This window comes from Perna viridis, chromosome 7 (assembly GCF_037379345.1).
Source record: "Perna viridis isolate PV_CMFRI_1.1 ecotype Kerala chromosome 7, ASM3737934v1, whole genome shotgun sequence".
Taxonomy (NCBI): Eukaryota; Metazoa; Mollusca; class Bivalvia; order Mytilida; family Mytilidae; genus Perna; species Perna viridis.
The window spans coordinates 35,859,746-35,877,556 of NC_142451.1; the positions used below are offsets into that span (position 1 = coordinate 35,859,746).

Here is a 17,811-nt window from a genome sequence, read left to right on the forward strand (position 1 = left end):
CTGAAATTAACAAATAACTAAATTATTTCTTTTGAAACTTTGCAGGTAAAACCTAAATTAACATATAACTAAGTTATCTCCAAAGAAACACTGCAGGTAATACTAAAATTAACAAATAACTAAGTTATCCCCACAAAAACATTGCATTCACTTTAATTCAAGTGTAGAAATCTACCTACTTAGAACTCTATAGCTACTAAAATACCAGGTTTTAAGAGGCATTTCTTTGGAATTTTACAATATCAGTTTTGATGCCATATATGGCAGTTAATGCTGTCATAACTACATGATGTCAATAATGTTAACTTGCATACACCAGAGACAAGATCATGGGAGAAATCAATTCATTCTTACCAGTCATCTCACATCTTTTAAATCTTAATTGGTTTGCACATTTTTTATTGCAGTAATCATTAGTTTTTAACCGAATCATGAATGGTTTCTTTATCTCTCCATTGGGGGGGATAAATTTATATCAACTGTAAAGTTTTTACTTTTATATAATATTAGGTGAGCCAGGTGTTCCACTGAAAGTAATTTTAAGTTTTGGAAGTTAAGGCTGCTCATTTATTTTTTTATCATTCTTAGGTTTTGATTTATTTTTTTTTCTTGTATGCTGTTTCTGTCTCCTGTTGTTGTTGCTTTGTCTTTGTCCTTTGATTTTAAAATTTAGGCTTTAACATTGGTAACCATGAGTTTCCCTTCCACTGACAGTAAACCAATTTATTTTTACTGATACTTGTTTTCAAGTTTCATAATATCTGTTCTATTTTGCTTTTATTTAATTTTGCATCTTACACTTTGTTTAACATGTATTACAAGAATGAAGGACTTTATTTGAGATTTTTATTTTCATAATTTTTTTTTAACACAAATTAGGAGCAAACATTCAGTCACAAAACAAGCAACTAGTAGCCATCAGCATTTGTCACATAATAACTCCTATAACATTTCTCGAATCAAAATGGCGGCTCAATAAGACCAACTACAAATGGTGACTAACAATCCTAATAAATTTGAGCAAAATCCATCAAGTAGTTTCCAAGGAGTTGTGTCCACAAGTGTGACCAGACGGATGGATGCACCGACACAAGTATTTTTATGTTCCCGTCCCTGTAGCAGCAGGTAAAATAACTTTGTTTACAGCAGTGCTTAGAATGAATACAGACCAATGATACTATGACAGATAGGTTACAGACCACCAATTCAACCAATGAGCATTTGGAACGTACGCAAAAATAGTCCTACGCAGAAATTACCCCTGTTCCTCATAGTGCTGTGAAAAAAGTTCTCATCTTATTTAAAAAATTTAAACAGTTTCTGACAGGAAAAACATTTCTGTACATTTTATAGGTGCATTTTGCTTCTTGTGATGTGAAGCCTAATCTCCACAATGATTTTTAAATATACCCCTATCTTGTGAAAACACTGGGATTTCCCATGCTATTTATAGACCCTTCACTTCCGGTGACCAGTACTTCACTGCAAGTCTGCTAACCCCACATGCCATTCTGAGGATTGTGAGCTGACATATGTAGAATCATGCTGATATATAGTCCTCTGCAGGTTAAAGTTAAGGTAAAGTCCAGAGAAGCCATTGAATATTGTGAAATTAGCATAGAAGCCTATGGGAAGTGGAATTAGTGGTTTTTAGCCTTAAGCTGAAGCCATGGCAAAATGAAAAGTTTCTTGAAATAGCTTTAAACTACTTGAAGATCTTGTTAACTTTGCCATGAGAGGAATACACTACAAAAATCCTTCAAAATATGCATTTTTTTAAGTTATAGGTCCAAATTATGGAAAATTGGTCTTTTTGCCTGATTTTTATGTCCTATCTTGTAAAAAGTGTAGAAAATTTAGTAAAAATATCAAATATTAAACTTTGAGGGCTATATTTACCTAAATATGGTGGTAATAAGCACTTGAAATCAAGTTTTGTGTAGATTTGAGCAAAAATTAGGTTAGAAATGAGGAAAAACTCACTTTCATTACTGCGGTTAAGGCCATATAAGCATTCCCCTATGGCAACATGAAAAATCCATTATTGAGCACTTTTTTTGCTTTAGGTGCCCTTTACTGGTCATGTTGTAATGTAAAAACACTGTATTTACAAATTTAAAGCCAAATATATCACCTTTTGTGAAAATTTAAAGATTTAGGATTTTTGACATGTGATCAAGAAAAAGGGGGAGGCATGTCAGAAATAAATTTTTAAAAATAGACCAATTTCTCAGAAAATGATTACTGTTAAAACTATTTCTTCATTAATATTGTTAAAAAACAAGTTGTGATTGATATTTTTTATTTGAAAAGTCAGAAAAAGTTCTTTGCAAATATTTAATGCATTTAAGTATGGTAAAATATTGTCACTTTTTTGCTCGCACAAGTTGGTTACCCTATATTTAAAAATCAAATATTTAAAAAAGTGCTTGTCACATTTCACTGAAACTTTGCAAATGCATTCAGTATGTGTGTAGAAAGATACCTGTATAGTGATTTATTTTTTCTAAGACAAAAAGTGACTCTTTAGGTTACAGACCACCAATTCAACCAATGAGCATTTGGAACGTACGCAAAAATAGTCCTACGCAGAAATTACCCCTGTTCCTCATAGTGCTGTGAAAAAAGTTCTCATCTTATTTAAAAAATTTAAACAGTTTCTGACAGGAAAAACATTTCTGTACATTTTATAGGTGCATTTTGCTTCTTGTGATGTGAAGCCTAATCTCCACAATGATTTTTAAATATACCCCTATCTTGTGAAAACACTGGGATTTCCCATGCTATTTATAGACCCTTCACTTCCGGTGACCAGTACTTCACTGCAAGTCTGCTAACCCCACATGCCATTCTGAGGATTGTGAGCTGACATATGTAGAATCATGCTGATATATAGTCCTCTGCAGGTTAAAGTTAAGGTAAAGTCCAGAGAAGCCATTGAATATTGTGAAATTAGCATAGAAGCCTATGGGAAGTGGAATTAGTGGTTTTTAGCCAGAAACAACCTATAAATCAAATGTATTAATACAACTATAGAATTAAAGGTGTTTATATTATTGAACAGAAGTAAATGATACAAATTACCTGCACACCTGCATAAGCAAATCCTCGACTTCTACAATGGTTGACACACATCTCTATAGTCATCTGGTTATTACTGAGATACTGTGCAGGTAACATACGATCATCTTTATCAAGGAAGCAACCAACATAACCTGTCATATATGAAGTGTTGTAAGAAATATGAGAAGAAATACTGAAGTTACAAACAAGTTGACACAGACCATGTAGAGAAGAATTAAAAAAATTTCAAGTTTTAGGAAAAGAAGTTTGATATGTTTTCCAAAAATGTGGTACCAGCTAGAGTAAATATGAAAAATATCTATTATTTAACAGGGGTGAATCCAGGATTACAGGTTAGAGGGGTGTAAATAGAATTAAATGTAAAGCCAAGAGAAGCAAAACAATTTGGGGTGAAATTTGTGAAAAATGAAGAATTCATGCTAAAAAATAATTTCCCAATTCTAGGGGCTCAAATGCCCCCTACACACCCCTCTGGATCTGCCACTGTATAATAATTTAATTTATATACTCATGATATAATTGTAAGCATATCACAAAAATGCACATCTAGTTGTCTACTACAGCTGATTTAATTGAGTGGTTTATTACTGGTATGTTTGTGAATTCTCTCTAAACATTCATGGTTCAAGTTCATCCATTAACTTTCTCTAGTCATAACAACTTCCATAGTTACCAATTGTAAACTAAGACTTGAAGCTAATGATGTGCAAAGTGGCTCATTGAACAAACACAGTGACACATTATCAATTAATTAAACTTATGACAAAAAAAACCAATCAACTAAAACTATTTATTTTTATTCAGATCTGTAAGCCATGTCTTTCTTCTTTATACATGTTATTGATCATTTTTACAACAACCTATACATGTAATAATAATGTGCACTGATACATGTTAAGAATGGTAAAATTCTGTCTTACCTCATACAATGTACAGTACATGTAAATAGTTGATGAATTATATGGTCAAATGTTACGATTAATCAAGTAAAAACTAACACTTTGTTTTCATGGTGAGAGAATCCCAATATTTATCATTTATTTTGTACAATAAGTGTATGACTAATAATCATCGACATCGCATGCTTATTGAATGATTTATAATACACAAGTAACATACTAAACAGCCTTCTGTGTAAATCTAACACTTTACAGTAACATAAGGCTGCCAAACAATATTGTCTTTATTTTCTATTTATCAGCAATTTTAATGTTTATCTGTGATATTGCCAATGAACAATAAAAGTTTTGAACCTCTCAATAGAACATCACATCTCACACTATTGAGTTAAATTTAATATTTTCCTTCTTGACTTCATTACTAACGTTTTTTCTGTATCTTCAAATTTTCTACAGACATTGTTCATAATAAAAGTACCAGTACATATAATAACAATTCCATTCTGCATTTTCTTCCCTTCCTACTTCCATGACTTGAGATATGTCTCACAATGATAAGCTGAAGTCTAAGCCAAAGAGGTGGCAATTTTTTGAGAAAAGAAATTTTATTGTCATTAAATAAATCCTAAACTTTTATATTAATCATTTTTTAACTTGAACTTCAAATCTTGATTTTAAGAAAAGAACCAATTAATCATTATCTTTTTACTTATCAGTTTTCAAAGCAGAAGCAAAAACTAAGATAACAATGTCTTTTTTTTTTCATTTCACAAGCAATAACTCTTAAGTTACTTAGTAATACAAATTCTATCAATGACGAAATGTGCATACATTGGCATTAACTGAGTATGTTTTTTTTACAATCTTAAAATTAAAAGCCAGAGACAGATATTATGACATACAGTAGCCCAACTTCACTTATCAAGAACAATATATCATATAAATATCTGTTGTCCAACTCAAGGCTGTGATGTACAGTTATGATAAAAGTGTAACAAGATTGTTGACTGTAGCAATATGTCCCCACAACAGGGAAAATTTGAAGCCCCACAAATTATGTAAAATATACATTATTGGAAAAGAGGCATGGTATGAATGTCAACACTGCTGTCAAATACGAGGACAAAAAGAGACAACAAAACTATGAACTTGTCAAATCCATGGGGACCAAAATATCTAAAAGGACTATCTAAATGATAACAAGAACAATCTAAGCACCTCATGTTCAATGTAATAATTCAAAATCATGTTAAATCATGTACATGTACTAGTAACCACAATATTGTTGCATTTGTGAAGTTTTTAACATTTTTTTAGGTGTTTCTAAATGATTGTTTTTGTCCTTTTACAACAATTGTTTATCAATACAAACTCGTTTGTTTTTGTATACCTGTAATACTAAGTAGCAGTCAAATTGACCAAGAACTTACTTGTTTTTATTATTTTTGGTGATCCGCTAACATTTGACCCCGGATATGACCCTTTCCATCTCCATATGATTTTAGGGTCAACAACAAATGGAGTGTTTTTAAGATCCATTGTAAACAGACCCTTTGCTGGACAATTTGGAGAGAAACTGTACTTGTCACCAGCAGTGGCATAGCTGAAAAAACAATGTACTGAAATGTCTTTTAATGGATATTCATTTGTAAAAATATTGACTATAATGGGATATTTAACAATACTGCAGGGTAGGTTATTTTTGTTAAGTGGTGCACTAAGTACTTTCTTAGCTCAGAGTTAATATTTCACAAAATTTATTTTGGTGTTTTTAGACAGACCACTAAAATATGCTAAAATCAACACCCCATGACACTAATCCTTATACTGCACTACACAAAGTTTTGGAGCAATAGACTATGAACATCAGAAATCAAAAACATAAATAATGGAGAACAAAAATGAGAATGTGCTAAAACCCAATTTTTTTATTTGTATATTAGAGTGCTAAAAAATCAGGCAAGGTTTGAATGAATTCCTTTGATCTGCTCTCATGTTGTCAATAAGAATATGGAGATATGACAAATGTTTGAAACAGCATACAACTGAATAATACACACGGTATGATTTTATGCTAAAAATTGAACCAAAAGAGACATGTGCAATCACAATGGATACACTTAGTATATACATGTTCAAGCAGTTCGATTCAAGGATTTTTCCAACATCAAAAACAAATTAAATGCTTTGCCAATTGTGCAGCATGTTACCACTGCAGCCTGTTCACATCAGGCAAGTTACAAGTGTTGACACAATATTGGTTTCTGACACACTTAATCATAGAGACTTCCTGTTTTATTATGGATCACATCAACTCATTTGGATACAATATTGCACAATTTGAAGTTCAACTTAAGTTCTGCTTCAGAGTGCTTTCATGGATCACTTTGTACCTCATTACCTCAAAAACAGTAAATGATGGAGAAATTTGCTTAGCATACTCTTTAAAGTTCATGAAAAGGCAGAGATTTTCATAAAGCATCCATTAAAACAATTCAAATTGCACCGAAAATAAAAAAGTTGATTTTTTTTAGGTGTGGCCCCCTTCGGCTCCTAATATCTAAAAACATGTAAGAGATATTTCAAATCTGATTGAAATACATAGGAAGGAATTTTCATGAGGAATCTAATACAAAAAAATCCAAAAAATAATAAGTTGTTTGTTTGTTTGTTTGTTTTTGGCATGACCCCCTTGGGCCCATTACAACTTGAAAACCATAAGAGAAATCTGAAATCAGATTGAAAATGCAGCCAGGCATTTTTAAGAGGAATTTAATCAAAAAATTAAAAGCTCAGACTAGAAACAAAAAAGTTTATCTATTAGGGTGTGACCCAAGTTTGGCGCTCCACTGACTGACAATGCTAAATGCTATTTAAACTCTGTTAAATATTCTATAAGAAACAAATAAAAAAAAAAGAATTGTCAAAATTGAATGAGAAGTAAACCTTCTATAACAATTTTAAATAAACACCTAACTGACCCCTTTTGTCCCTTTTTCACCGAACAGAAGGGGCCATGGACCCTATTTCATATAGCAAGCTTCCTTAAACCTCAAGTAACAATGTACAAAAATTACATTACATTAAGTCTACTACAACTAAAGTTACTGCACAGAAACTGAAAAATTTAACGACACCAAAAACAATAACAACATAATATGAACACAAAAATTTGCAGTTGTATAATAGGAACATTTATTACAAGAATTGTTTCACATGACATGAAATGTTACATGTCTCCTTGGTAAGTGACTTCACAATAGCATCAATGGAGACAGATACTTCAGTTATCATTTTAACTATATAAATAACAATCTCTTGTTATCAAAAACATACAGTTCATTAAATAGATTGGTTCATTTATAATATATGTTTTATATTGAAATATGGATCATCAAAATTATCTTTGTTATGAGTTTATGCAAGTGCAATATACTTCATGCAGTGATGGCTTCTGGTCAATATGCAAATGCATTTATTTAATTACCTACAATACCACATGATGCATGCCACAAATGCACCATTAAAAACAATTTTTGTATGCTTAAATGGTATGACATACAAACACCCATGATCCCTAGGACCCAACTAGGCACTGCCCCTAACAAGACAAATACTAGTACCCCCTGACACACAATTTATATTGGACCCAATTTTTACAAGGGATAAACTAAGCACTTTTGACACTTTTTGAAATTTTGCTGTCATTTCTAAAATGCCAAACACCACACCACAATCAGTACTGCTTTTTTGTTGACAACACAATGACAGAATATGACTGCAAATTTACTTTAAACATTATTAAAGTATGCACATCATCATGTGGTTATAATACATCCCACAAATTTTCATTACATTGTTACAATCTGCTAAGAAAATATTTTGGACAGACAAACAGATAGACAGGGTAAAACCTAATTTATATATGTATATATGATACATATAATATATATCATTACAATAATATATATAATTAAAAACATGCAAATAACTAAAACATTAAGTAACGGCTACCTAAACACACTGGAGGATCCAGTAAAATCTGTCACAATTGACTGGTAATTACTCTTGAAAGATAGTGTCCATAAGATCAAACAGGCGATCTGTTGTAAAGAAGTAGTACACACTGGTAAAATGGCAGACCAAATTTCTACCTAGAGCTATCTAAATTACTCAGTACCCCAATCTAGATTTGTATTGAAATCATTATCATTTATTTTCAAATTCCTGTTAGAACAAAATTCTTATACATTGCCTTGTGTCCCCAGTGACAGGTGAAGTGTCAAATATACAGAATTATTGAAGAATCCAATAACTCCTTCAAAATTTGTTGAATCAATAAGGTAGTACAAAATACATGTATATTTGCACTTAATAAAAATACAACTAACTGAATATGAAAGCAAGTGGTTTCAGAGGAGCTAGATGTATCACAGGGGCTTGCTCCCACTATCAAATCTGCAGCCCCACTAGTATATATCCTATACAAGGGTAATCCCAGATTTGGGGGTGCCTCACTTCCACTCATTTTTTTACAATAAAATTCAATATTACTTGAGTTACCTGAAACCACTAAATTATACATGTACTTACTCTCAAGGTAAAATGAGGGATCCGAAACCACTAAACATGTAATTACTTTCGAGGTGAGGTAACATGAGGGATCTGAAACCACTAAACAAGTAATTACTTTCGAGGTGAGGTGACATGAGGGATCTGAAACCACTTAACAAGTACATGTACTTACTCTCGAGGTGATGTGACATGAGTTACCTGAAACCACTACATAAGTACTTACTCTTGAGGTAAGGTGACATGAATAATGTAAAGTAACTAAACAATACTTACTCTCGTGGTGTGGATGAATTATGGGAAAATGTGTAATCATTCAACTGTATAGACAACTCTAAGAGATTCTTTATCCTGATTTTACTGTACTCAGTCCGCCCTCCATACTTATATTTTGATGGTGGATACACTGCTGAACAATCTGTACCTTTACCTGAAAATATAAAATGTTTAAATGCACATCATCACATCAAGTTATCATTTAAGGGGTCAATACTTATCAGGGGCTAAATTTACATTTTAGAGTGAAAGATTCTGGACTTTTCAGATTTCCAAATCAATGGTCAATTTCGACACTGATGTTGACCCTCCTGGTCTCTCCATTTGACAAAGATGAGTGAAGTGAATATACTGCCTAATTTTATGGGATATGGTCCAATTTCATATTCCTATAACTCCATAACAGTTTATGAAAAAATTTCTCAAAACAGAATTTCGAAGGAACACATGACAAAAGAATCATTAAATTAAGATTAAAAATAAGATTTCTCTAATTTTGTTTCAATTTTTATACCACTTTACTAATGTGGAAAAAAAATGTTCTCATCACTAGTGACTTTTTTGTTCTCAGAGTTTGATTGGCTTAGAAACTGATTGTCTTGGACTCCATCTTGAATTGCCTCGATTGCCATTGTAGTTATATATCAATTAAATGAGATAATTTCCGTGTTTTCTTACCTTAGATAAGAAATATGGAGGGACTTGGGAAAATTTGAAGTGCAAAAACCTTTGAAATCGTCTGGTTTCTTTTGTTTGGAATGTTTGCGTTTGTGTGACACCAACATGTTTCCTATGAATCGGAATCATAACATTTCAAGCGCTTTTCATTTTTGGGTATTCTTGACATTTTTAGGGCATTAGAAAAACAGAATCTACACTCAAAGATTGTTGATTATGAATTTCTCACATCTCGTGAAATAAATTTTATAGGCAAGCCTCATGATTAAATCTATAAAATTTATTTCACTAAATGTGAAAAATTTCATAATCAACTCCTTATCTTTGTAGATTCTTTATTTTTATTAACTCTAATTACACCTATTTTCTACCTTTCAGTCCATGGGGAATGAGGCCAAAATATCCAAAAACAATGGGCCCATCCACAATGTCTCTAAGCAACATCCCTTCAGCATCTATGTATGGAGTTTTCAATTCACAACTCATACATTATGCCAGAGCTTGCTTAACTAGGCAGACTTTTTGCATCGCACTAGACTTCATACAATTACGTTCCTGTAACAGGGTTATGTTGCTACAAGACTGAAGTCATCACTACATTAGTTTTATGGTCGTCATCATGAACTCGTGGATGTTTATAGTGTATCCATCTGCGCCATGAAAACTGATTTTTTAAACATGTCATAGTTTTCCTTTCCTCTTTCGTGTGCCCTGGACTTGACTTTTTATGAGCAACTCGGCAGGTTTTTCTAGAAAAGCAGTGACCGGTCCACCTGGCCCATGCTCCAAGTTTTTAGCGGAATAAAAGTTGCTCATTAACTTTCGTTACTTTGTATGTACAATTTCAGTTACTTTATGTTCTTTTTTGTGTTTGTCTGTTTTTCATGTCTGGTCTTTGTCACTGAGTTGCGTTCTTTTGATTTCCACTAGAATCTTGGTTCCCTTGCATTGCTGGCTAAAATAATGACTATAATGTCCATGCAAAGTCAAAATATAACTGAAGCAAACACATTTTGTCAACTTAAATGCTCATTTTGTTTTAATTAGTCATATTTTGACCATATCAACACTTAACATGTCCATTTAAAACATTTTTTTGCACTCAACACAAAAATGTGTTGAAGTAGACAATCTTAAAACATCAAAGCAAATGTTGTGTTGAGGTTGACTCATATTGCCTACCTCAACGCAAAAAGTGCTGACGTAGATATTTTATGTCTAAATCAACCAAAAAAGCGTTGACATAGACATTTTTTAACCAACTCAACAAAAATAAAAATGTTGATATAGCCAAAAAATGTCTACCAAAAAATTTTATTATGTTTAGATTGACAAAAATTGACTAATGCAACACTTTTTACTGTTGTGGTAGACAAAATGTATTTTTCAGTCAGAAAGAGTGTTGAGACATTTTGTATCTGTATCAGTCAAAAAACGACTGTCGATGGCCATATCAGTCATTATTTGGTCCAGTAGTGTTCATTAGTCTTAGCTGAATAATTACCTGAAACATCTTGACTGATTTTGAAACAGATATTGATTGATTTAAAAGGCATTAGTTAAGGGCTGAATTCTGTGTAGTTTTCAGAAACAGTAGGTAAGTTCCTTTGATGAACAGGTGACGTATGGTATTTTGATCCTTAAGGTGAAAAAAAAAACAAAATACCCATAAAATGTGCTAAAGTAGGCGAAGTTTTTTCTCTGACCTGATTACAAGTGATACTGCTCCCATGGCATCAGCTGTCTTTATTCTAGTTATAAAATTGTTCTCTAGGGCAAAATTATCAGCATCAGACTCATAATACCAATTGGTGAAATATCTAATAGGTATTTGTCAAAATTTGTTTATTTTTAAAGACATCAAAACCAAACGTTCGTTATTTTTGTACTTGGATTATTTCCTTGATTCAACTGTTATTTTTACATTATTTGCTATTATTAATTTATATATTTTGATTAATTCAATTTCCTATTTTCTTTTTCATCATTATTTGTTAATATTATTATTTTTCATCTTTCATCTGTCATGCATTTAAACGCACGCAAGGAGTGTTTGTTTATCGTACGTTTAAATGCATCCAGGGAGCGTTCGTTTATCGTGCATTTAAACATATGATAGGAGCGTTCGATTAAACGCATGATAGAAGCGTTCGTTTATCGTGCATTTGGTGAGCATCTAGCATGTGTTTAGGTATCGTGCATACAGGAAACCTAAACGACTCAAGGAGTGTAAACAAATTAAAAAATTAACTTTGTTTATACAAAATAAGTTACCTCCCTTGCAGTCTTCAAATCCCCCCCACATTTCCTGTAATTTCAACAATGCAGTATACTTCACAAAAGTTTTGTTTGCAATAGTTGAAAGAAATACTATGCCTTTTAAATAGTGATGATTTGGGAAATTTGGTAGCAATAGTTTTGAATATTTGTTACATTACTACGGTAAAAACCATGCAGTTTGCAAAATATGTCCCGAAAATGTACGTTCACACGTTGTTCCACCTAAAACCCCCATGGGGATTACCATAAATGTGTAACCCAGGATACCCAAGGATGCTCAAGATGGGAGATTGACCAGTTCAGGTAAAGAATAGCGAGATAAAAGTGTGATTTCTCCATGCATATGTCAGGCTCATTTTGGAAACGAAAATTTTTATGTGCCTACAGATTTTAACTATCTATTTTTAATAGCAGTACAATGAAGTATATCACCGAAATCAATGGTTGAAATTTTGGTTATAATGAAAAGTAACGGAGAGTTCCAACAACAAATTTTGTAGGAAAAGAAATTTAGGAATATCATTGAATATCTTCGTATAATTTCACTTTCGTGGCAGTATCTATGACTTTTAACTGTATCGATATGTGTTACTAGTAAATTTGTTCATTTTAAAACCATCAGTAAAGATCAATATATTTTTTACTTGTTTACAAATTGCTCCCCTTTGTTTATGTGGTGATTAATGCCTTCAGCTTAGACAAAGTTGTCTGCCATAGTGGTTGTTAGTGAATTACTTTGAACTCAGCGGGTGTTTCTAGAAAAGCAGAGGTGCACCTGGTCCATGCTCCCAATTTTTAGTGGAATCTGAGTCGCTCATTTGCTTTTGTTACTTTGTATGTATGATTTTAGTTACGCTATGTTCTTTGTTGTGTATGTCTGTTTTCCATGTCTGGTCTTTGTCCCTGGATTACATTCTTTTGATTACGGCTATAACCTTGGTTCCCTTGATTACTCTTTGAACAATAATTGTGAAAATCATGATGTTATAGTTATATTATTCACATTTAAATGGATATCATATATTTTTTATATTCAGTAAAATGTTTTAAGTGTAAAATCAGGTAGTATTACTGAAATTTTGCAAATCAAAATATGGCATAATACCATTTGATATGTTCACATTGAATTTAAAGGTATTGTTAATAAATTCAATTGGATGAACAAGAAAATTACTGACTGAGATAAAGTCAAATCATTTCTTTTGATAGACACTCACAAAAATATGTGATGTCTTTGATGAATCTGATTGTTGAAATTATTTCTTAATGAAAGTGATTATCATACTCTTTATTGACTACACAAATTGTGTTTTTCAGGTCATATATGGGAGAAAAGCAAGACTATGGAGTTAACTCGCCTTACTGTGGACATATATGTGATAAAGTTTAGGATCTGAACAAATATAGAAGTTAAATATATATTTATCAATCATTTTTAGCCCGGTCAATGACTACAGACATGACAAGTATTAATTAACAGATCCTGTGATATGAATCTTGGTGTAATCATGAGACTTGTTTTAAAGCAACTATAAAAAATCATTCTTTTTAAAACTACAAGAGTTTATTTTGAAAAGAAAATAATAAGGCTGACTTTATGTTTTACTTTATAAATCTTTAGGTCTTGAAGTACTTTTAGGAAAACCACTGACATCAATCGAAGTCGATAAGATTCAATTTCATGAGACTATGTCACGTACATGTTGTGCAATGCCTCGCAAGGTATAATTTACTCCTGAGTTCTGTGGCAAATGCTAAAGCAGAAAACACCTAATTAAACTTATATATGCTAGGTATACACATGTATATATGTATATACATATGCATCATTTAACCTGTGTACTCTTTAATGATTTTTTTTTATGTTGACTTTCTGATTACAATGCATCTTTAGTTTGTATTTAATTGTTTAAGGAATTGTCATTATAAATAAACCAAAACACAAAACAAAAACAAAATACACAAAAAAAGAAACTTCTAGTAGTCTGCAAGAGTGTACACCTAAAACTGTTATCATATATACAACTTCTCAAAGTCATTGATTTTTACTCATACATGGTTCCGTTTAACATCTATGATAAAGTCGAAATACCTCTATCATGGACTCACTCAGTGAAATTTAGAGGTTGGATATAGCTTTATTAATAGACAATATAATACTTACTATTAGGAATATAAAGTCCATGTTTTATTGGGGAAAACAAGTTGCAAAATTAGTGTAAAAGTGACATGATCAAATTATTTAAAATTAAAAAAAAAACCTGAATCTGAATTGATAGGATGTTTATGTGTGCAAAATAAATGAATGAAATGTATTGTGATGCAGACTGTAACAACTGAAAGAACAAAACCACTTTGCGAAGTAAATAAAAAAAATATAAAAAAATCAAATATTAGAACAACCCGGCATGAAAAATAGGTTTGGTTGATGTACGATGATGATAAATTCACTATCAAGGAAATTTATAACCTTGTATACCATGCTTATATATGGCAAGCCAAAGTGGACAAAAATTAGCATTTCCTAATATTAAAAAAGGATTTTTTAATACATGTATTACAAATTCATTTTCTAATATTACAAATTAGATTTCTTATATCACAAAACACTTTTTTAATATTAAAAATTCAAATGAATTTCTAATATTAAAAGACTATTTTTGAATATTAGAAAATGATTTTCTAATATTAGAAAATGCATTTGTCCTATTCAATGACCCATTTTTTAATATTAGAAAATTATTTTGTAATGTTAAAAAATGTGACTGATTTTTTAATATTACAAATTCATTTTCTAACATTAAAAATTCAATTTGTAATATTACAAAATGTGTGATATTTTATAATATTACTAAATTTGTAATATTAGAAAATGAATTTGTATTGTTAGAAAATGAATTTGTAATATTAGAAAATGAATTTGTAATATTAGAAAATATAAGTGTTTTCTAATATTAAAAATGATTTTTTAATACTACAAATTCATTTTCTAATATTACAAATTTGATTTCTAATATCACAAAACACTTTTTAATATTAAAAATTCAACTGAATTTCTAACATTAAAAAACGATTTTTAATATAAGAAATTGATTTTCTTATATTAGAAAATGGATTTGTCTTATTCAGTTGCAATTTTTTAATATTAAAAAATCATTTTGTAACATTAAAAAATGTGACTCATTTTGCAATATTGCAAAGGAAATTTTTAATATTACAAATTCAATTTCTAATATTACAAATTCATTTTCTAATATTACAAAATGTGTGATATTTTATAATATTACTAAATCAGGAATTTGTAATATTACAAAATTAATTTCTAGTATTATAAAATATTTTCTAATATTAAAACAATGATTTTGTAATATTAAAAATTCATTTTCTAATATTACAAAATATTGATTTTTGTCCACTTTGTCTTTGGCTTGCCATGCTTATATGATAAGAGGTCAAATATCCTATTGGAAGACACCAAGTAACATTTTTTACATAATGTTTAAGACTTATAGAGGGGTCAGGGTGCTTAAAACTATTTAATTTTTTTTTAACAAAATGCCATATTTAACATCATCGGTTTCCTCTAATATATGTTTTGAACTATGCTCTGTTACGCCAATTATGGGCGTCAAATTGACAATAAAATATGTTCTATTCTATTCCAAAATAACAACTACCTCGGCAATGGGACTAGGTTAATTTTTCTTTTAAGTGATATTGTATGCACTGAGCTGCCATAATTGAATCGTTACAACTTACATCACTATTACCTCAAGGGCGATATCCGACGAGTTTAAAATCTGAGGTAGAGGGCATATTCCAACAAGGGAGTGAAATATACATGTGTTACTGTGAATGATGACTAATTCGTACCAGGGTGCTCAAAGTGTAATGAAAGTCTGCTGTTCAATTAGAAATGGCCGGTTGAACTTTGTTGTACTCGGTCTTTTAATATAGCTTTACTAACCATAATGACATCACTTCACACATTTTTTTTTTTATAAAAAAAGGATCTCTTTTATGGCGACTTACCAATATTTTCGTAAAAATATGCAAAATTTCTGCTTCTGCCGGCAGGCAATGAGAGGTATTCCTGTGGAGATGAACCTTGTTGCATTCCTTGAAAAATAGATAATAACAGACAAAAATATCAAATATATAATTGAGGTCTATGTAAATATACATGTATGTTATTTTTTAATGTTTCGAAATTGGTCATATCAGAATGAATCGTTTTGATATACCGGGTACAATTCAGACAGAGATGTTGGAGATATGTTGATAAAGACAACCACCGTATGATATAGATATCAGTAGTTCATTATAGGTAACAGAGAAGTCAAATAAGGCAAATTATAGGCTATATAGATAACCCACTTAAATGATAGTTACTAATTATTTTAATGGTAAAAAACCTATACGTGTATGTTAGGACAAATGTCTCGAAACGCACAAAATATTCTCACAGTTATATAGGTGTTCTTAGATTGTAAATTATGCTTCAAGTTGGTAAAGTTTTACATAATTATTGTGGAATTGTAAAAGGCTTGAAGGATGTCTCTTTCTCACAAATAATAAAAATTGCAATATGCGTGGTTAACTATCTGTCATTTGATTTTCTGTGAATACTATATGTGGTTTGATTTTTGGAATTCCTTTTAAAGAGTGTTACGCCATCTACACATGAAAGTACATGTAGATGACATATTTTGTTTAATTGGCGGTCTTATAACAAAAAAAAGATTGGCAGCATACTGTTTTGTTGAATGTGTTTGACCACATATATATCTCTAAGTGGTCTTCACATCTACTTGTTCATCAGTAGTACAAGTCAAGGTTAATGCATGGGAATGATTCAATTTTGACATTTGTACTTGAAGTTGAATTCCTAGAAACAACGACGTTTGACATTAATTATGACATTAGGGTTATGTATGCATATGTTTTTGTTGTTTGTCTTGTGTGGTTGCGTAGTATGGACAACGCCTATAAATAGAGCATCTAATAAATTTTTATTTGAATGCCTTAAAATACACATATATCTATAAGTTAACTTGTATTATAACATGTTGGCGCATGTGGTGATAGCTTAAAAGAACCATAGGAAATCTACTTGTTATATATATAAGGCTACACAGAAAATTTGCCACTACTAAAACTAACGGATGTTTCGCACCAGATGGGGTGGCGGTGCCGGGTCCTTTGGTTCTAAATGTACCTTTATTATGAATTTTGCAATGACAGTATTTCATTTTGACAGTGTAGTATGCAGTTACATCACGATACGCACATATAAATTTATTTCCTAAATGTGAAGTACTAAAACTTCACAGACGTTCCGTATAACGCAAGGACCCCGAAAGTAAAGTGCAACGATACTGAAAATAGAAGAGAGCGGTGTTCAAACTTCATAAGAAACAAAGCAAGTTGAAGGTTAATTTTTACAAGTTAACATGTATGGTGTTTCTTTTTTTAGAAGCCTTTGATTTATGTACCACCGTATAACTTATAAAATATAACATTGTCTACTTACCTTTGCAATAAACATTGAAACCGACCTTATTCGATAAAAATACGACGTATTCGCCGTCGGTTCCATTTGTTGCCTGCAAATCCCGACAGCTTTTTGGAGTAAAAATTCCCAATGCAATAACTAAGTTCGTCGAAATAATCCATAAATAAAAAAGAATGTAGGAGTGCAACATCATTTGTACAATAATTATTATTTCATAAAGATAAATGAGTATACATGTTTAGTTTAACAGGTCCAGAGGTAATATTTACATATATATCATAATCTACCACGCTTCGTTGAACTTTAGAAAACAAAAGGGGGATAATGTATATATAATTTATCATTGAAGTATTTTGAACGTGAACATGTACCCATTAAATAATCACATTAAGCTTGCTAAATGATCTTTGTTTTAATTTAGTTCAAATTTTCTTTGGTATATAAACATCTTCATATACGTACGATTTCCAACTTATTTGTTTGCAAAATTCAGACCAAAGAAGGCAT

General features: G+C 31.1%; 1 protein-coding gene across 6 annotated transcripts in view; it reads right to left on the reverse strand.

The window, feature by feature from the left end:
* The window catches only part of LOC148612475 (uncharacterized), a 59,196-nt gene extending 41,621 nt beyond the window's left edge, over positions 1-17,575 (reverse strand). Inside the window, exons 1-5 of one of the 6 annotated variants that reach the window (XM_088593940.1) lie at positions 17,323-17,568; positions 15,822-15,908; positions 8,832-8,985; positions 5,414-5,586; positions 3,085-3,215 (exon numbers count right to left, since the gene is read on the reverse strand). In XM_088593940.1, the coding sequence (XP_088450066.1) occupies positions 3,085-3,215; positions 5,414-5,586; positions 8,832-8,985; positions 15,822-15,908; positions 17,323-17,497 (720 nt within the window). In that variant the 5' untranslated portion in view covers positions 17,498-17,568. Of the gene's footprint in view, positions 1-3,084; positions 3,222-4,004; positions 4,129-5,413; positions 5,587-8,831; positions 8,986-15,548; positions 15,608-15,821; positions 15,909-17,322 lie in introns of those variants that run through there. The other 5 variants (XM_088593946.1, XM_088593941.1, XM_088593942.1 and 2 more) reach the window with 5 other exon arrangements.
* Positions 17,576-17,811: the final 236 nt, after the last annotated feature.